The sequence below is a fragment of the Cinclus cinclus genome, chromosome Z (genome assembly GCF_963662255.1).
Source record: "Cinclus cinclus chromosome Z, bCinCin1.1, whole genome shotgun sequence".
NCBI classification, from domain to species: Eukaryota; Metazoa; Chordata; class Aves; order Passeriformes; family Cinclidae; genus Cinclus; species Cinclus cinclus.
Window position 1 is genome coordinate 68078646 of NC_085084.1, and position 21642 is coordinate 68100287.

At 43.0% G+C, this 21642-nt stretch overlaps 1 protein-coding gene across 1 annotated transcript in view; it reads right to left on the minus strand.

Moving 5' to 3' along the window:
* Window positions 1–6412: 6412 nt before the first annotated feature.
* The window catches only part of DDX4 (DEAD-box helicase 4), a 30132-nt gene continuing 14902 nt past the window's right edge, over window positions 6413–21642 (minus strand). The window contains exons 13-18 of the mRNA XM_062512810.1: window positions 20577–20743; window positions 10851–10996; window positions 9915–10014; window positions 8546–8816; window positions 8307–8387; window positions 6413–6493 (exon numbers count right to left, since the gene is read on the minus strand). Of these exons, the coding sequence (XP_062368794.1) occupies window positions 6413–6493; window positions 8307–8387; window positions 8546–8816; window positions 9915–10014; window positions 10851–10996; window positions 20577–20743 (846 nt within the window). The remainder of the gene's footprint in view (window positions 6494–8306; window positions 8388–8545; window positions 8817–9914; window positions 10015–10850; window positions 10997–20576; window positions 20744–21642) is intronic.

A 21642-nucleotide genomic window follows, 5' to 3' on the forward strand; every position in this document is an offset into this window, starting at 1 on the left:
ACAGGGAACCCCACCCTGTGACCAGCCACCAGCTGGATATTATTCCACTCACCACCATTCTTAAAGGCCTGGACATCCTGATAGTTTTTACCCAGTGAAGAGAGCACCTGTCCAAGCCATGGGCTGTCAGCTTTTCCATGAGAATGATGTGGGAAACTGTGCCAAAGGCTTTATTACACACAGACGACACTAAGTACTTTGCGGAACTGTTCAGAGTGAAAAACAATGAGAGGTAAAACACTTCACTAATGAATCTCTAACCTGCAAATCTGAGGTAAATCTTGGTGACTGAAGAATACAATATGGAAGTATAAAATGAAATATCCATAACTTGGAGAGGAGTTACAGCACAAACCATGACCAACCTGAATTTGAGACATTGCAGGTACTTGCTATACCACCACATTTGTAAAACAGTCTAGGAAATGTTTTAGACACATTACTTGTTTCAAAGTCTCTGAAATTCCTATTAAGAACTCATAGAATGATTTGAGCTCCTCTCTTTTCTACCTGGCTGCCCACAATTACAAGGAGTACCTTGTACCTTCCAAGGAGTCAGACCCCAAGTCTTCACTTGATAAGGCTGGGCATTTTTGTTGCTGTGGTCAGGCTTTTCCTTATAACTCCTCAGATGTCTTACAAAGGGTACACTACCATTTAGTCAAGACTAACATGCTATCAGTTATCTACCGTCTTCTAATAAACCACTGCTTTGTATTCTTAAATTGTATATATTGTACTTGCAGACTACATGCACAGAAATTACCCATGTGGTTCAGAAGGGGTGCATTACATATTCACTTCTCTAGACAGTAAATGTGAATAAAGCAAGTATATTCATTTCTAGAAGCGATCTCTAAATGAGCTGACCAACTACTACAAAAAAAGTACATACTGCACAATCAAAAATTCATTTGTTCTAGTGAAGAACGTTCCTTTGCTTAGTACATTTGTTTATGCTGCATACGACCTTATAATTACAGAATCTCTTAAGGAAACACAGGTCATCAATATAATGTACTTTGACTGGCATATCTAGACAAAAAGCCCACACAATACTGCTACAGGAAGAGCTTCACAGTATCAACTGATACATGATAATGATCCTAAAGGAAAAAACCCAACATCTTTAAGCAGTGGGAGTGGAGGGAGCTGATGAACACAAAGAACTATTGAGAAAGAATTAATGACAAATCATCTGCCTGTTTTCATGTCCCTGCTACTACTGGTAAAGGGAAAGGCCCTAAGAGGCTGAAGCTGAGTCAATTTCTTTCAGTATAAACCTCATTCTTCTTTCCAGGACACAAAGTCTTTGTCAACAACCATTCCATCTCCTATTACCATGCATATTTAATTCTCAAGAGTGGAATATGAGTGAAACACAGTAGCTTCTTTAAAGTTGGGAGGTATTTAAGGATTTGGCATTGAAAACTATTTCAGCTGACTTGGTAAAAGGAGGAGGGAAAAGAAACAGTGCAAGGAAATCCTGCTTGATAGTATTGCATTGCAGGAACAATGACAAGTTCATGTAACTCTGAAATTAGCTGACTACAGCCATTGTCCATAGTTTTCTAAGCCAGTATCAGCAGGCAACATGTACATTTACAGTGAGAAAAATAAAATATTATTCTTACTTACATATGCATATCAGGTTCTGGAAGGCAAGTCAGATTTATTTAGAAGCATAAAAAGACATATTTTCAGCCATTTGGCTCCCAAACCATTTGTCTAGACAACTCTGAACAAAGAGATGACTCCCCGTCTTGCATACAAAGTAATTCCTCTAAGTGTCCTTTCACCTTTCACAACAGATTATTTTTTCTGCTTAATAAAAAGAAATGAAAGCCAAAACCATTACCTTTAGAAGTACCAAAGACTACCATAGTTACTTTGAAGGAAATAAACAGCAGAAAATAAAAACCATTCAATGTTTATATTTCAAGTGATACTGAACTACTGTTCAGAATTACTTCTACTGATTTCAATATTTTCCTTAAGCTATCTAGAAAAAATACAAGTATCAGATAATTTTAAGAGAATGTGCTGAAATGTAAGACTGCCACATCCTTGGTCCAAACTCAATAGTCAAATTGTTTCACCTACTGCTGCTTGTTAGTTAATGGAGTTAAGACATGGAAACAATCTTATCACAAAACCCTCAGATAACTGAGGGTTTATAAGAAATATTATTGCCAAAGACTGATGCTAACCATACAAAATAGAAGTCACACAAAAAGTAAAACCTGCAATGATAGTAATATTTTTACCTTCCACAATTTCTGAAGTACAGGACAGCATACACATCCACATTTGACCAAGACCCATTCATTTATGATGTCATTGAAGAAGTTGTGACAGATGTCAAATATCCTCCACTTGTGTCACCAGGGAATTCCTGGAACTGCTGGACAGCACATTCAACTTACTAAACTTGGCTAACAGAAAAAAAAAAAACCCCTCTCATTATTACCTAACATTGAAGCCTTACACTTTGTCTTGAATAAAAAAGGAACACAGATTTTGCATAAAGCCAGCTGATGCTAAAAAATACTCAGCAAGCTTGCTTTTTGTTCCCAGCCTTTTAACTGAGGTAAATTAAGAGAGACAGCTCTATTCTTTGGCATTTTTAAAGCTAATTTATAATTATGAATGTAAATTCCTATGAGCATTATTGACAATTAAAAGAGATGTTTTCACAACAGACTGTTTATTATGTTTTCAGCAGATTATAGTCTACTTTCCTATTTGCCAAAACACTCTGGAGGAGTTTAATCAATCAAGTATTAGTTTTTTCCCTGTTTTTCAGAACTCTTGTTAACAGTCCTTCAATTCTTATGGCTATAATTTTTGAGTTGAGATGCAGTCCTTGATCAGCAAAGTTAAGCATACTGTGCTTGTCCATAGCACACAAACAGCTCCAGACCAAATGCTGTAAATTAATAATTGTTGTGGTTTGACACTGGACAAATGCCAGGCACCCAAGAAAGTTGCTCACTCACCCTCCCTTGCCATGGCTGGGCAGATGAGTGGGAAAAATTAATGAAGGCTTCATTAGTCGAGACAGGGACCAGGAGAAAACACTTGAAGGGAAAAACAGGCTTGGGTTAGAGGTACAAAGTGAATTTATTACTAACAAAATCAGAGGAGGATAGTGAGAAATAAACCCTTAAAAACACCTTATCTTCCCCCAGCCTCTCCGTCCTTCTTACCTAGTGCAGGGGACAGGGCATGGGGGTTTTGGTCAGTTCATGACCCAAAGATTTTTCTCCACTGCTCTGGGAGAGGGGTCCCTCCCACAGGAGACAATTGTCTGCGAATTTCTCCGGTGTGGGTCCATTCTCACAAGCAGTAGTCTGCCAGAACTGCTGCAACGTGAGTTACTCCCACAAGCAGTCTTCTCAGAACTTTCATGACGTGGGTCTCTTTTCCCACGGGGTGCAGTCCTACAAAGACAGGCTGCTCCAGCCTGGAAGCAGGACCCTCCACTGGATCACAGCCTCCTCCAGGCATCCACCTGCTCCAGGGTGGGCACCTCTCCCACAGGTGGTGGATCTCTGCATCCCCCATAGACCCCCCCATGGGCTGTGAGTGGATATCTGCATCCCCCATGGACCCCCATGGCTGCAGGGTCACAGCTGCTCCAGCATGGTCTCACCACAGCCTGCAGAAGAATCTCAGCTCCAGCTCCTGGAGCACCTCCTCCACTCCCTCTGCACTGACCTTGGTGTCTCCATGTTGTATCCCTCACACATACTCACCTTCTCTTTGATGACTAGGGAAAAAAACCTGTGCACCCACTTTGCTTTGATTTTCTTCTTAATTCTGTTACCACAGAGGCATTACCATCACCTCTAATTGGCCCAGACTTGACTAGCAGCACATCCATCTTCACAGCCATCAGGGACTGGCTCTGCCAGACATGGTGGAAATGTCCAGCAGTTTCTCAGAGAACCCACTTCTGTGGCTCCCCCACTGCCAAAACACAGGCCATGCAAACCAAACACACTAATTTATATTTTCCTTTAGCAACAAGAATTGGATATAATTTGTGCTCAGACTGGCAATAAAAGAAAAAAAAAGTTGTCAATGTTGTTTCATTCATCCCATAAAAACTGAATTTAGCTTGAAATTCAGCATGTTCATTGTTCAGTGAAAGATCTGATGTAAATTGTCAACACTAGTCTGTCAAGAACCTTCAACACATTCTTGAAGTTCCAATAATAGCATCTTTACAGAAACCTGAAGGTAGACAATGGAAAAAACACATTCAATGACCCCAGTTTATCACAAGCTACAGATAGCAGAATCACCTAAATGGCATCACAGGCATGTAGTTACGTTGTTCTCAAATTAAAATCAGTTCAGCAAAACCTTTTAAAAACACTTACCCTGACTTGCCATCAGAACAACAGGATTCTCTTGAATCAAGAAGGTATTGACATGGAATTTTCCAGTAAGTTTTTCAACATGTTTTACATGTAAGATTACTTGAGTGCAAAAATAAAGCCAACAGGCTACAATGCACTTTATTCCCCACCCCAACTTCCATTCTCAGCATTTTCCTCCAGGTGAAAAATCACACCAAATATTTTCCTGCAGACTAAATATTTAAAGCTTCACAAAGCTTAAACCAAAATTCAGTATTGTATCTTTCTGCAAATATTGTTCTTCACGTTTTTATTTCTCCTAATTTTATTTCTCCTTCACAGCAGACTTAGTCCTTCCAACTCTTACCCTCTCATAAAAAGTAGTAAACATGACTTTACATCTTTGAGTTATTAATTCAATTGAGTTACTTCATCTTTGAGTATTATTTCAATACCATTCTAGGGACTTTGCTGGCTCCCTTTTTTATGACAGCTTGCAGCTCTAAGCTAGAACAGCCATCATTTATCACCCTTCTGTGTAAATGACTATGAAAAATGGGGCCAGAAGAGTTGTTTCATAGAAAACGTAACAATTGCAAAACTCCCTCTGTTGCCTGATCACAACTCACAAGTCATATGATGGGAGACAAAGCAAAAAGAACCCAGTGGTCCTTCAAACAATGCTAAGCCAGGTTCCTTTCCAATGTTTACTCTAGGTTACAAGTGATTCTTTTCTTTGATTTCTCCTCACAGAAATGGGCAAGTTCTATCAGCTCTCAGCTTCTTCCAACAGTTACAGTTCACTCACACTTACTAAAGCCAGACATCCAAAGCACCCTCAATTTACCTGAAATTCAGAATGGATACAAAGATCTTCAAGGATATTTCTCAGGAAAAGGAATCATACTGCCCAGAGTATTTTACTCTGAATTATTAACATCACGCTTAAATACATCCATGACTTATGAGTTGCAGTTTAAGTATACTGTCCTTTCAGCTCACTTCCAAGTACACAATTAAGACTACACTGTTTTTGCATAATATATAACAGTAAAATTACAGTCTACAAAAATAACAGTATTCCTCTAAGTAGATATTTAAGTAAATAGTTTTGCAAAGACATTAATACAAAGAATGACAAACACCCCACTTTTCCACAGTGAGAATTCCCTAGCATTGCCCAGTCAGTTCTGATTCTCACTAACTTGGGTACTAAGGCTCTAGTCCAGTAAGCAGATGTTATAGAAGTACTATTTTCCTGGATTTAGTGGGAAGACTGTACAAGACACAGTGCTCAGCACTGTGCTAAACAGCAAGCCATGAGAAGACTGTAAGCTTGTTCAGCTGTGCAAGATACCACAAAATGTAATGGCCTCGCCCTTTTCTTTGGGGATCCAGTGATACACATCTTTGTAGCATACTGTATTGGTAAGGAAAAAGAATTTCAAGGAAAAAGCAACTTTACAGAAATCTAGACCTGTTAGTCACTGCTGACCTCCTACAGCTTCTGCAAGACTGGGAAGATTTTTGGATACAAGGCACCAAGCTTGTTCTAAAGCACGCTTTTCCACAAGAGATAGCAGAAGACTGCATTTATTTCAGTCATATCTGAAAACACTCCACTAAATGCAACACAGGGCTCCATCCTTCTCAGAAGACGACGCTGTAAAAAACATGTATTTTCACTAAGTTGTGGGTATAGCCACTGACCTTTAGTTCCACCTGCAGATGAAAATGTTCCATGCATGTCAAATACCAATTCATGAAACTGCAATGACATATAGCTGACACAGAGGCAACAATCGAAGTGCACTTCTCAAACTTTTATTAACTGCTTATAAGCCATTTTTTAACAGACCTTTGTGTCATCGTTAACACAAGATTCAAACTTCATAACTGACATGTTACAAAAAAAGAATAAAGTTGAGGCAAAGTTTAGCCTTACATAAAGCTCCTTCCCAAACTCAGTCTTCATAAGATTATCTTCTCATACAACATTTCACTTACAGCACAACAGAGTACAAACTAGTTTGGTATAAAGTAGTTCAATCCCATGACTCAATTTCTCTTGCAGAACACCCAATCTTTACTTCTCCTGCATTCACTTTGCCTCTGCCTCTGTAATTCTAGGAAACACAACAAGTCTTAGTTTAGAATTATTAACACCTCAATCATTTAATGGTAAGTCACCACAAAACAATTTTATGCATCTATCTCAATGTAATCTGAACACTCAAAGTTTTCATCATTAATCTCCTATACACTCAGGAAGTTTTCATCATTAATCTCCTATACACAAGGTTTTTTTGACCCTGGTGTGAAATTACTGCAGTTTAATCAACTTCAGATTTTATCACGAATGGGAATAATGCTTCCCACAGTTAATATCCCAACTTCTTTTGTTACCCAACAAATCAGTTCACACAACTGTGGGGAAAAAAAAACCTCCTTCTCCACTAAGTACTGAAGAATAACTGTCTGCATTACCTTCAGAGTAAAATCCTTTTCCTTTGGAAAAAGAATAAAAGCTTAGTAATATGCAAGACTGCCTCAAAATTACAAAAGATCCTCCAACAGATTCCTCTTTCAAAGTCATCATTTCATTATCAAATTACCTTTTCATGAAAAATTGGGATGTTTATAAATTAAGAGCTTCTGACAGACTGACATGAGAAGGTCTCATAATAATCAGAACCTCATGATCTACAACTCAAAAGAGTTAGTGCACCGTATGCATGTGATATTAAGGGCAGCATTCGCAATGCAAGCAGACAGATTTCACATAGAAACCTGTTCTATTCTGGACAAAGAGTCACAATCAGATTTGGTAACTCAGAGGCTGTAAAGGACATGGACAAACTTGGACCTAGAAATTACAGATTTCATTAAATGCTGGGAAACACTACATAAAGTCTGGAGACATGTATTTGGAAGCAATCTAGTGAGATGCACCTCTGAAAGCAATCTAGTAAAAAAGCAAAAATAAAGTGTCCTTGAACTAGAATATACAAGAAAGATCCACTGAGTCAAGAATTACTCCGCAGGAAAAGGTTCACGCAAACATACACAACAGCTGTAATGTGAAGCTTAAGTTTGAGAAGGAAGCAACATCTGTGTAACTGAGATCTCATGAAGGTCCCCCAGAAAAAGTTATTCAGACCTCGGAAGAGGATTAGCCAACCAGGTAAAACCCAAACCACCCAATGCTTTCAGTAACAATTGTATGGGAAAAGGTAACTAATGAAATAGAGGTCAGATCTTGAACTGAAGCTTCAGACATTTGTGTAAGCACTACGAACAATTATTTCTACTATGTACTCTAAGAAAGTACATTTGTAACATTTGGAAGCAACTGAGATATGATAAAGTTCTTAAGGAATCCAGACATGAAGGAAAGACAATCAAAACAGGAGTAAGCACAAAATTTAAATCCTAAAATTAACAACAGTAAGAGACTAGAAGGCTTCTCCCCATCACAGACAATAAGTATTTTGACAGAGACCATACTGGGGCATTTATCTAACTATAATTAGCTGAAGTTTTCAGTCAAATGAGTTGCTTGACTGGTGATTCACAACAAGCAGTAACTGTATAATCAGCAATTATCTGCTCCCATCTTACACGTGCAGCAGAGAAATTCCTGAACTACAGGTCTCATGTATGTTCGCATGAACGTTTGCTTGCAGATGAATCCTGACTTCATAGGTCAAGACTACGTCAGCTAGCAAGGGGCCATGCTGTCAGAGCTCTAGTCAAGCAACTTGTCTGAAATTAGTTTCAGTAATACTGAATTCTTTGAAGATGCACAACTAAGAAAAGGGATGTAATTACAGTCAGAGCAGTTTCAGTGGCATTAGTCTGGACATGTACCACTAAAGACAGTTTTAAACTGAGACAAAGTTCTAATAGCCAGGACTTTCAGTTAATTTTCAGACCTACCTTTTGGGCATTAACTGGGAGTCGTCCTCCTTCAGCCTCAAAAGCAACTTCTGTCAACCAAACAGGAACTTCCTGCTGAGCCTATGCAATTAAGAAAATCAGTTCAGAGACTTTGACTGCTTTACCAACTCAGATTAAGAGCTCCATCATAACTGTACCAACAACATCACAGTTGCTCAGTACATTCAACTGAAATCTTAAAGAACAGAAGAAGTTAAGCACTAACATTTGAAACTTACGTCTGAAAGCACTTTAATTAGAGATTGTGCAAGATGACCATCTGAATTGTTATCAAAGAAGCCAACTGCTTTCCCTGTATTTCCACAACGACCAGTTCGCCCAATTCGGTGTACATACTCTTCAATGGTGGAAGGAAGATCAAAATTAATAACATGCTGAACGCTTTCAATGTCCAGACCTCTTGCTGCCACTGAGGTTGCCACAAGGACTGGACATTTTCCAGAACGAAAATCCCGAAGAGCTATTTCTCTTTCTCTCTGTTCTCTATCGCTATAAAGAAAGCAAGGATTAGAACGGACATTTCTAAAACCTACAGTATTACTTAAGTTACGATTTTAAATGCCATGTTTCATGGAAAGAAGCTCTTAGGGGTGGACAATGGATGCAAAACAAAAAAAAGACCCAAACAACTCATATGCTGCCCAATTTAGGTTTTCTGCATTTTTACTGAGGAGCAGCAAGACAGAGTAGCTGTTTAAACTTAAATCTCTAAAGAAATTGAGGTTTTTTTAAAAGAACTGTAGATAATTATGCATGAAACTCACTTCACATGAAACTAAGAAAATCCACATGCTTAATTGATTACAAGTGCTTTTCCTGCAGCTTTGTAGCAGGCAGCCACAATAGCAAAGAAAGTCTACAGACTTCTGCACAGGCCATTTTTAAGATATATTAAAAAAAACTGTGGCAAATCAATAGTACACAACTTGTCTTCTGCTTATCATCACGACAAGGAAACTGGATTTGCTCTGGAGTTTCCATGTTTAAAGAATATTTACAGATTATCCAGTACTCAACTACAGTGGGTCAGAATTTCAGTCATGTTCTTCACCGTTCAAATAAGAAACCAAATTAGAAAGCTAAACAGTGCTTTTTAATAAGATTTTAACATGGGGTATTTAGTGAAGCCTGGTATGACCACTACTACAGAGAAGAGCAACTATCCTTTCTTCAACTCAAAAAGGTAAGATGAATCAGAAACCAGTAACATTCATGGCAGTTTAACAGCTTCCACTGAACCCGTTATTCTACATATACTTCAATCCACAGTATAATAACTCTACAGAAATGTATTAAGAATCTCCTTCCACACAAGGGGGCTGTGGGTTAGTTATTCAGGCCTGCCAGGAATGGAAGGCCAGATCCTCCTGAAAGCTGTGTGGCTTTCACACACCTACAAATTCAACAGCCACAGGATATACACAAACATCCTGCATCTGCATACTAACACCATTTTAGCCTTTCTTTCAACCTTGACATTCTGGTGTGTGCCAGAACACATGGCAAGCTAAGCTACACATATATGGCCAAACATGAGTTCTCAATAAAAGTTTCTTATAAAACACAGGTGACTTTAAAAATACTTACCCATGGATACTAGTGGCTGGTATGTTTTCTTGACAAAGAAAGCACGCAATGAAGTCTGCTTTTTTCTTTGTGTCCACAAAGACCAGGGTTCGTTCATTACCTATGATGAACAGAAGTTTAAAGCCACCACGTTTGAAATACGACACATTTTCACTATTCAGAGTAGCACTAACCTATACTAACACCTAATACAGGCACAAATTTTGTATGAAGTTTTTAAACTATGACTGTAATTTCTTGCGTATTCTGAGCTAATTAAATTCAAGCGAGCAATTTCTATATCAATGCACAAACTGAGTGAAGACACATACATTGTTTTTCTCTTCAATAGACAGAGAAAACAAACATTGCTCCCTGTAATGGGCGTGCATTCCCTTTCTTTAGCATGTGGCCCAAAGTAGCACATTATCCTGAACACTGAACAGCAAGATTCCACCATTTATTATTTTCCAACTCACATTCAGTCTTCAGCATTAGAACTCAGGACATACAGAACAAATATAGAAAAATCTCAGACACTAAGAAAACACAGGCCCATACAGTCACACAGTAATTTTAATACACTTGTAATCTTGAGATAATACCCCCAAGATGCTGAAGTATTGTAACTGACCATATAAAGTAGAAAGCCACCTAGGAAGATTATCAGCTAGTACTTAATAGAGATGAATCATTGACAAATACCGGGCATTAGTGTAGATTCAATGACACTTACAAGTCACTTCCAACCCAAACTATCCTATGACTCTATGAAATACCCCTATACAAATACGCTTAAAAACCTGCAGCTCCCCCAAGTTCTGCTTTAAGCTTCATCAATAGTCTTGCAAAGCATGTTAACACACAAAATCATACAGCCATGACCTTTTTAAACACAAGTTTAAAACCAAGCAATTTTGACTTCCCTGGTGAAAAACTGGCATTAAATAAAATTACCTATGCTGTGTAGAATTTCTATCAGTTTATCCCTCTTGAAATACTGAGGAACTTGAAGAATATTTTGCTGAACATCACTGCATGCTCCACCCACACGTCCAACAACAACAAACAAAAAATCAGTTTTCAAAAATTCACCAGCTAGCCTGAAAAAGAAAATTGAGCAACATGAAACATATTATGTAATTATTTTTGCTTTAAAAGCACATCTTTTCATTTATGTTTAAGCAACACTGAAAAATATTTTTATCCTCCATTTTGTGAGGAACGATACAAGTAGTCTTATACACATTTTTTAAAATGCCAGAAGAGTCTGCATAGTTTGGGTCCAGCACACAAACCACATCTGGGGCTTGCATGAAGTGTGGCCAGCAGGTCAAGGGACTCTGCCTTTTAAAGACCTCAGCTGGAGTATCACATCCAGCTAGGCACCTTCAGCAGAAAACAGACATGTCAGAGAAGATCCAGAGGCACCACAGTGATGATCAGACAGCTGGAGCCCCTTTCCTCTGCAGACAAGCTGAGAGAGTGGAGAAGTTGGGGTTATTAAGCCTGGAATGACCTTAATGCAGCCTTCCACTACCTAAAGGGGGTTTATAAAAAAGATTGAGAGAAACCTTTCACACAGGCTGGTAGGACAGGACAAGTACAGGCTAGAGAATGGATTCAGACTAGACCTGGAGGAAAAGACATGGGGGTACTGGTGAATGAGAGGCTGGATATGACCCTGCTAGGAGCACTTGCAGCCCAGAAACCCAGCTGTGCCCTGGGCTGCAACCAAAGCAATGCAGCCAGCAAGGCAAAGGAGGGGACTCTGCCCCTCTGCTCTGATACTGTGAGACCTCATCTGTGTTCAGCTCTGGGGTCCCCAGAATAAGAAAAGATGTAGACCTGTTGGAATGGTTCATGGAGGCCACTAACTTGAAAACAGATACGGAGCACCCCTCCTATGAAGACAAACTGACAAGAGGTAGTGTTGTTCAGTCTGGGGAAGAGAAGGCTCCAGACACCCTGGAATAGCCTGCCAGGGTGAGCAGCTATACAGTACTTAATTGCCAGCTGGAATTAAACCACAGCCTTTCAGTGGAAGATACAAAGCCTCAAATGCTAAACCGACGTTCTCCCATCAACCAGAAAATGCACGGTTTCTCTCAACTCACATGTACAGAAAGCACTTCAACTATCATATCAAAGGTCTATGTAACAGCAGAAACAAGTTCAGGTATAAAACCAAACGTTATGTTTAAACTAAGCTTGATTATATTCACTGAACAGACGTACAGGAGGATCTGAACACAATAGGTCAAAGAAAGCACCTTTGTGTTCAATACTACCAAAATATTCTACAGTCTAAAGCTCTCCTGGCAGCACAGTATGGGGAAAACATTATCTTTCCTGATCTCAGCACCAGAAAAGCACTAAAGCCAGAAACAAACTGACTCTAGATAATAAGGGTTTTCATAATCTAAATATGAACGCTACCTTTAGGCACTTCTGTTTCAAAAGACTACAAGAATAACAGGGGCAAAGGAAAACTGCCTCAAAGCTGCACCAGGGGAGGCTTAGACCAGCTGTTAGGAAAAAAAATCCTCACTTAAAGACTTTTCAAGCATTGGACCAGGCTGGCCTGGAAAGCAGTGAAATCACCACCCCAGAAAGTACTTAAAAGATGTGCATATGTGGCACTTGGGGCATTGGTTTTGTGTTTCACTTGGTGGTGCTGGGTTAATGGTTAGACTTAATCAGCTTAAGGGTCTTCTCCAACCTAAATGCTTCTAGGACTCTGTTAATATGCACTTCCAAACCACGACCCAAACACTCAGGTTTCTGAAGTCCTCCACCAGCACTCTGTAAACCCTGCAGGACTGACAGTAGAAAGGTAGATCTGTTGGGTATTTTTCATTAAACAGAAGCAGACAGTAATTGCCTTTAACAGTCTCAGTTATCTCCTTTCAGATGCTGGTAGTTAGAGCACTCTTGATTCATTCCCCAGTATACAAGAAAAATACCAAGCAAAAGCATGAGCAAAAACACAATGATAAAAACAGATCTAGAAATAAAGGGACCCAGATTCTTTTTTCAAGCCCATAACCTGAGTGAATCAAAGCACACTATGCATCTTACAGGGAGATACACACACCTGGTCTTTTCCCAGGATACACTGAGTAGTAGGACTACATTCCTGCAGAAACAGATAAACAAATGGAATGAACACAAACTTGTGTACAGAATCATCTGAGTGTTTGATTGCCAGCTGAGCAAACAAGGTCATTTTTAGTTCACAAGATGATTCTTCCATATAAAGAACCCTATGAAAAAAGTCTTGACAAGGAACCAAAGCTACAACAGGTGAGTCCTGCTTTAAGAAAGGTGATACATTTCCACATGAGCAGTCAATCCTACCTGACTGAAGGGGAGAAAGCAACCTATTCCCCTCTTTCGTTCAGGACAGTGAACTACTGAAATGTTTTTTCTCCCTGCCTCCAAACAAGACCTTTCAGATTTTTTGGGAGCAAACAAAGTTAGCAGGATTTGACTCACTGAACTACCAACTCTCTAGCAGTATCCCTACCACCATTTGCACTGCTCCAAGTGAAATTTAGACATAATGTTGGGGGTTGGTTCTCCCCCTTTTCCCTCTGTGGAATTTTCCCCATTGTCATGCTAAGATACCTGTTGACTGGGCCCTGGTGACAAGGGGGAGGGGACGGGAGGGAAGAGAGAAACCCCGCGAGATTCAAACAGCCAGAAGAGGAAGCGGAAGGCTGGGCCTCGGCCCATTTCCCCTGCGGAGTTCGGACGAGAAGGACTATCGCTGCCTCCTGCCTCTCTGTCCCATCCCAGCGTCGGGAAACCACCATCGGACCCTGCCCTGCTGTCTTCTCGCTGTGAACTACCACCATCCAGCACTCTACTGATCACCAGGACCCACACCGTGAGCAGAGGGCTCTCTCTCCATCTCTCTCTCCCCCTGGGACAGCGCTGCCATCACCCTCAGCCCTCCTGCAGCTCTGCGGGACCCGCCCGCCCCCAGCACCGGGAACTGCAGCTCAGGGAAAAGGTGCCTGCAGCCAAAAAACACTGGGACTGAGTTACTGTTCTGTTTGTGGGTAATTTCATAGCTGTTGTTGTTCTTGTTTGTCGTGTTAGGTATACTAGTAAAGAACTGTTATTCCTACCCCCATATCTTTGCCTGAGAGCTCTCTTAATTCCAAAATTATAATAATCGGAAGAATCACGGTTTTTTTTCAGTCCAAAGGGAAGCTTCTGCTTCCCTTAGCAAACACCTGTCTTTCAAACCAGGACAGATTTTGGCGCCCAACGTGAGGCCCAAGGGCATTGAGAGAAAAGGTGAAAAAGGAATAACAGCTCTTGAGTTACCTCAGTTTTGTGTTAGGTGGCATCATGTTGTCCAGCTTACCGTGGTTTGGGCTCCATGTGGCCACAGCTTTATCTCTCCCATTTGCAATCCCTTACTTGAACATGGGTCCTATAACTCAGGCTGCTGTAACTATTATCCAGTTCCTTTTGTGGGCTGATAACGTGAGAAATTCATGGATTTTTAACTTCCTCTGGAAGGTGGGCACATGGATTCGGAGCTATCACACTCTAACTGTATGTTTTTGGGGTTACTTTAATAATGGTACATACTGTGAGGATATGACACCAGGGAAAATTTTGTCCCAACCCCTTACACAGCTTTTTGGGCCTGCTCCACCAGCTTTTGAGGGGTTCAAATCTCTTCTAAGCAGTAATGATGTCATACAGTGGCTGACATTGCTAATAGGCCTTGTAAACCTGTTCTATTTAACATTCCGAGATGAGGGGAGATTGACTTGGATGACAACCCTGATACGTCCCCCAAGGAATAGGGATCCTGCCCCAGAGCCTGGCCCTGCCCCAGAGCCTGGCTCTGCTCCAGAGCCTAAGGACTCTGCCCCTGCCCCAGAGACTAAGGACTCTGCCCTAGAGACTAAGGACTCTGCCCCAGAGGTTAAGGATGTTGCCTCTGAGCCTGATTCTGCCCCAGAGCTCACCTCAGAAAGGAAACATCCAGAGTGGGTGGGGTTTCTAGTGAAGGAGATGGGCCAAATGCTGAAGGAGTACCTTTCCCCAGCTCTTGAGAAACTCTCCCCCTGCCTTAAAGAGGGAGAACCTGATGGTGCAGCAGTGGAACCCACAAATGTTACATCTCTCCAGGCTCCAGCTGAACTGCAAGGGCACTCACAGCCAGCAGTAGTTGCCCCTGTGGAAACTAGAAAGTCTAAGGTGAAAACAAAGCACCTGGATAATAAGGATCAGAAAGCAGGGCCCTCACAACCAGCAGGGGAGCCAGAGGTTGAGATCGTCACGGAGTCCCTGTCATACAAGAGTCTCCATAATGTGCGTAAAGACATTGTACGAAGGGGCCATGAGGCTTTTACAACGTGGTTACTGCGGGTCTGGGACCTTATGGGTACAGGTGTGCAACTGGATGGTACTGAGGCAAGGAATTTGGGACCCCTGACCCAGGACTCAAGTGTGGATCACATATTCGTAAGGGAACCAGGCCCCCTTTCCCTCTGGGAGCGGCTTTTAATGAGTGTAAGAGAGAGGTTTGTCCATAGAGAGAGAATGCAGGAGCACCACCATAGAATGTGCTGGAAGACCGCTGAGGACGGGATCCAACAGCTGAGAGAAGTGGCAGTACTGGAGATACTCTTTGGGAGGGGTGGACAACATGACAATGACCCCGAGAAGGTCAGGTGCACAGGGCAGATGTTGTGGAATCTTGCACACCTGGGGCCATCTCAATACACCACATTCATTGCAGCCATTAATGCTGACACCAAACACGAGACAGTGGGTTCTGTTGCCAATAGGCTCAGAAATTTTGAGAGTATAATGAACGGCCCAATGCAGGCTCAGGTCTCTGCTGTGATTAGGGAACTCAGAGAGGAGTTCAAGGAGGAGATAAGAGGGGTGAGGGAGGAGATGAAGAAGGTCAATGCAGCACCAGTGCGAGTCACAGATCCCAGAGTTAGAGCCCAACGTCCCCCAGCTAGGGATAGAGGGTACACCCCACGAGCTGACCTGTGGTTCTTTCTGCGTGACCATGGAGAAGACATGAGGAGGTGGGATGGGAAACCCACTTCTGCCCTGGCAGCACGGGTGCGTCAACGCAGGAAGGGAAACACTAACCAAGGGAGCTCCACTAAAGTGAAGGTAGCCTCAACTTCCCATAACCAAGATGCAGGGTATTACAAAAGGGAGGATGATTTGTCAGATCCCCTTGAGGGAACCTCCAACATGTATGCCCAGGAAGCAAATAATAACCAGTGCTAGAGGGGCCCTGCCTCCAGCCAGGGAGAGGCACGGGAAAACCGGGTCTTTTGGACGGTGTGGATCCGATGGCCTGGCACATCAGAGCCACAAAAACATAGGGCATTAGTTGACACTGGTTCACAGGTCACCCTAATACCATCAGAACATGTGGGGGAAGAGCCTGTTTCTATTGCTGGGGTGACAGGGGGATCACAGGAATTGACTTTGCTGGAGGCTGAGGTGAGCCTGACTGGGAAGGAGTGGCAGAAGCATCCAATTGTGACTGGCCCAGAGGCACCGTGTATTCTAGGCATAGACTTCCTCAGGAATGGCTATTACAAAGACCCAAAGGGACTCAGGTGGGCTTTTGGAATAGCTGCTGTAGAGGCAGAAAACATTAAGCAATTGAACACCTTGCTTGGACTGTCAAGAGAACCCATCTGTAGTGGGACTCCTGAAGGTGAAGGAGCAGCAAGTGCCAATTGCCACCTCCACAGTGCACCACCAGCAGTACAGGACAAATCGAGATGCCGTGATCCCCATCCACAAGATGATCCGTGAGCTGGAGGGCCAAGGGGTGGTCAGCAAAACCCACTCACCCTTCAACAGCCCCATCTGGCCTGTGCGCAAGTCTGACGGAGAATGGAGATTGACTGTGGACTATCGTGCATTGAATGAAGTGACTCCACCGCTGAGCGTTGCCGTGCCGGACATGCTGGAACTCCAGTATGAGCTGGAGTCCAAGGCAGCAAAGTGGTACGCCACCATTGACATTGCCAATGCATTTCTCTCCATTCCTCTGGCAGCAGAGTGCAGGCCTCAGTTTGCTTTCACCTGGAGGGGTGTGCAGTACACCTGGAACCGACTGCTCCAGGGGTGGAAACACAGCCTCACCATCTGCCATGGACTGATCCAGGCTGCACTGGAAAAGGGTGAAGCTCCAGAACATCTGCAATACATTGATGACATCATTGTGTGGGGGAACACGGCAATGGAAGTATTTGAGAAAGGAGAGAAGATCATCCAGATTCTGCTGGGAGCCAGTTTTACCATCAGGAGGAGCAAAGTCAAAGGTCCTGCCCGAGAGATCCAGTTCCTGGGAGTAAAGTGGCAAGACGGGCGGCGCCAAATCCCCACTGAGGCCATCAATAAGATCACCGCGATGTCTCCACCAACCAACAAGAAGGAAACACAAGCTTTCCTAGGTGCCATAGGCTTTTGGAGAATGCACATTCCTGAGTACAGCCAGATCGTGAGCCCTCTCTACCTGGTCACCCGGAAGAAGAACGAATTCCACTGGGGCCCTGAGCAGCAGCAAGCCTTTGCCCAGATCAAGCAGGAGATCGCTCATGCTGTAGCCCTCGGCCCAGTCAGGACAGGACCAGAGGTGAAGAATGTGCTCTACTCTGCAGCCGGGAACAAGGGCTTGTCCTGGAGCCTTTGGCAGAAGGTACCTGGTGAGACCCGAGGCCGACCTCTGGGATTCTGGAGCCGAAGTTACAGAGGGTCTGAAGCCAACTACACCCCAACAGAGAAGGAGATCTTGGCTGCTTATGAAGGAGTTCAAGCTGCCTCAGAGGTGATTGGCACAGAAGCACAGCTCCTCCTGGCACCCCGACTACCAGTGCTGGGGTGGATGTTTAAAGGGAAGGTCCCCTCTACCCACCATGCCACCGATGCCACATAGAGCAAGTGGATCGCCCTCATCACACAGCGCGCCCATATCGGAAACCCAAATCGCCCTGGGATTTTGGAAATAATTACAAACTGGCCAAAAGGTGAAAATTTTGGTCTTGCCGATGAAGAGGAGCAAGAACAAGTGACCCGGGCTGATGAAGCCCCGCCATACAACCAACTGCCAGCAGATGAAACTCGCTACGCTCTTTTCACTGACGGTTCCTGTCGCATCGTGGGGATGAACCGCAAGTGGAAAGCAGCCGTATGGAGCCCCACACGACAGGCTGCACAAGCTACTGAAGGCGAAGGTGGATCAAGTCAACTTACTGAACTCAAAGCCGTTCAGCTGGCCCTGGACATTGCTGAAAGAGAGAAGTGGCCAAAGCTTTACCTGATTCATGGATGGTAGCCAATGCTCTGTGGGGCTGGCTGGAAAGATGGAAAAAAGCTAACTGGCAACGTAGGGGAAAACCAATCTGGGCTGCTGATGAGTGGAAAGACATTGCCAGTCGGGTAGAGAAGCTACCCGTAAAGGTCCGTCATGTAGATGCCCATGTCCCCAAGAGTCGGGCGAATGAGGAGCACCAACACAATGAGCAAGTAGATCAGGCTGCAAGGATAGAGGTGTCACAGATAGACTTAGACTGGCAACACAAGGGAGAGTTGTTTCTGGCTCGATGGGCCCACGATGCCTCAGGTCACCAAGGCAGAGATGCTACCTATAAGTGGGCACGAGACCGAGGGGTGGATCTCACCATGGACAGTATTTCCCAGGTTATCCATGACTGTGAGACGTGTGCTGCCATCAAGCAAGCCAAGCGAGTGAAGCCCCTCTGGTATGGGGGGCGGTGGTCCAAATATAAGTATGGGGAGGCCTGGCAGATTGACTACATCACACTGCCTCAGACACGCCAAGGCAAGCGCTACGTGCTGACCATGGTGGAAGCCACCACTGGATGGTTGGAGACCTACCCTGTGCCTCATGCCACTGCCCGCAACACCATCCTGGGCCTGGAAAAACAAGTCCTTTGGAGACATGGTACCCCTGAGAGAATTGAGTCAGACAATGGGACTCATTTCAAGAACAGCCTCATAAGCACCTGGGCCAGAGAACACGGCATCGAGTGGGTGTACCACATTCCTTATCACGCACCAGAGGCTGGGAAAGTGGAACGGTGCAATGGGCTGCTTAAAACCACCTTGAGGGCACTGGGTGGGGGGACTTTCAAAAACTGGGAGATTAATCTACCAAAGGCCACATGGTTAGTGAACACTCGAGGTTCCACTAATCGAGCAGGCCCTGCCCAGTCTGAGCCCTTGAGAACACCAGATGGGGACAAGGTTCCAGTGGTGCATATGAGAGGGATGCTAGGAAAAATTGTTTGGGTGAACCCTGCCTCCAGCAAAGACAATCCAATTCATGGGGTGGTCTTTGCTCAAGGGCCAGGTTGTACCTGGTAGGTCATGCAAAGGGATGGAAAGACCCGATGCATACCCCAAGGAGACCTTGTTTTAGGGTGAACTACCTACAATACTGTGCCTGTATCTGTAACTGTATGGATGTCTATAATTTGAAGATTTTAATTTGATTTGGCATGATGGTAGGGGAAAATTCAGGGTGGATAATGTTGGGGGTTGGTTCTCTCCCTTTTCCCTCTGTGGAATTTTCCCCATTGTCATGCTAAGATACCTGTTGACTGGGCCCTGGTGACAAGGGGGAGGGGATGGGAGGGAAGAGAAACCCCGCGAGATTCAAACAGCCAGAAGAGGAAGCAGAAGGCTGGGCCTCGCCCCATTTCCCCTGCGGAGTTCGGACGAGAAGGACGATCACCACCTCCTGCCTCTCTGTCCCATCCCAGCGTCGGGAAACCACTATCGGACCCTGCCCTGCTGTCTTCTCGCTGTGAACTACCACCATCCAGCACTCTGCTGATCACCAGGACCCACACCGTGAGCGGAGAGCTCTCTCCATCTCTCTCTCCCCCTGGGACAGCTCTGCCATCACCCCCAGCCCTCCTGCAGCTCTGCGGGACCCGCCCGCCCCCAGCACCGGGAACTGCAGCTCAGGGAAAAGGTGCCTGCAGCCAAAAAACACTGGGACTGAGTTACTGTTCTCTTTGTGGGTAATTTCACAGCTGTTGTTGTTCTTGTTTGTCTTGTTAGATACACTAGTAAAGAACTGTTATTCCTACCCCCATATCTTTGCCTGAGAGCTCTCTTAATTCCAAAATTATAATAATCGGAAGAATCACGGTTTTTTTTCAGTCCAAAGGGAAGCTTCTGCTTTCCTTAGCAAATACCTGTCTTTCAAACCAGGACACACTCTGATTTTACACTGAGCATTTAGATGCTGGTGTCTCAAAAAGCAGAAGAAATACTGAAAAGTTTCCACCTGCCTGCAGAGAATTAGTTGTTTTGTTCTGTTACCATCTGTTGAAGACTGTTCTCTTAGATGACAGGAACTTTGGAGATAATGAGTAATAAATATGTAAGCTCTACCATGAACCCATTTGTAGAAGCTTCGAAACTACTAAAAATAAATACCACTTATCCACACAAGTAAAAATTGCATATCATAAACACTGCTAAATTCAGCAATAATTGGTATGTCTCATTAGCCAAAGATGGTGTTACCAGCCAGGGGGAACATGAGGACTTCTGCAGAAGTGGAATTTAAAAGCCTTCAGACAACTTTCTAAATTGTTTAGGAATCCACACCTAAATTAAGCAGTTAATGCTACTCACCTCTGAACTTCTTCCGGAAAAGTGGCACTAAACATTAGTGTTTGGCGTTTGTCTTTTTGTGGCATGTCTGGGAAAGATACCAGCTTCTTCATATCTGCACCAAAACCCATGTCAAGCATGCGGTCCGCTTCATCAAGCACCAAGTATTTCACATTGTGCAAACCAATCTGTAAGTATTTTGGTCAAAGAAAAATACTGATGGTTCACTAACAGTATGCACTTAAAAATACCTTAACTGCCAAAATACACCTTTTACTTACTTCTTTCAAGTTACTAAATGTTTACACCTTAACCTCTACTTAGCCTTTTAATCTCTACAAATTCATACACCATAGTGCTTCAGAACTTGATTGAGCAATGAATGTAAATGCATAGAGCTTGGAGACTAACTATGATTCAAACCATCTATTTTGGAATTATGCTTGAGTTTTAGAAAGGTTCTCTCATAACCCTCAAACATTTAAAAAAATTTATTTCCCCTGACAAAAAATATGACAGAGAGCATTATTAAGAATATTACTTCACTGCTGCTGACCAAGACGACCACTTCTGACTGAAACCCTGAAAACTGCAAAAAACTTATCTCCGGTTTACTACCAAGTGTTCTTCTAAACTTCATTTGTTCAGTGAGTATCACCGCGTCACCACTATAACAAGTAAAAATTTCAGTGCAAATTTATAGTGACTGGGAAAAATAAGAATTAAAATACAGTACTATGTAACCTGGAGGATTTTTTTTTCATCAGTATGAAAATATAGTGCCAGACAGGTAAAAAGACATTGTACCAAATGAACAGGATATCAAGTGAAGATCTGCTATGGAATATGGCACAAGAACTAAGTGAAGCTGTTCCAGGTATTTAAGCTATAAAATTTTATTGCAGCCACTTTGATTTAGACTGGTATCATCCAGCTGTCTCTGAAATGAACTGAAGAAAACTAGACTCAGGCAACTCTTTCAAAAACCTCATGGAATTTAGACAGTCTAGGAATTTAGACAGTCTAAGAAAACCCCCACTTGTATTTCAGTGCCTGTAGAAAGGCAGCATACTGATAGAGCCATTGA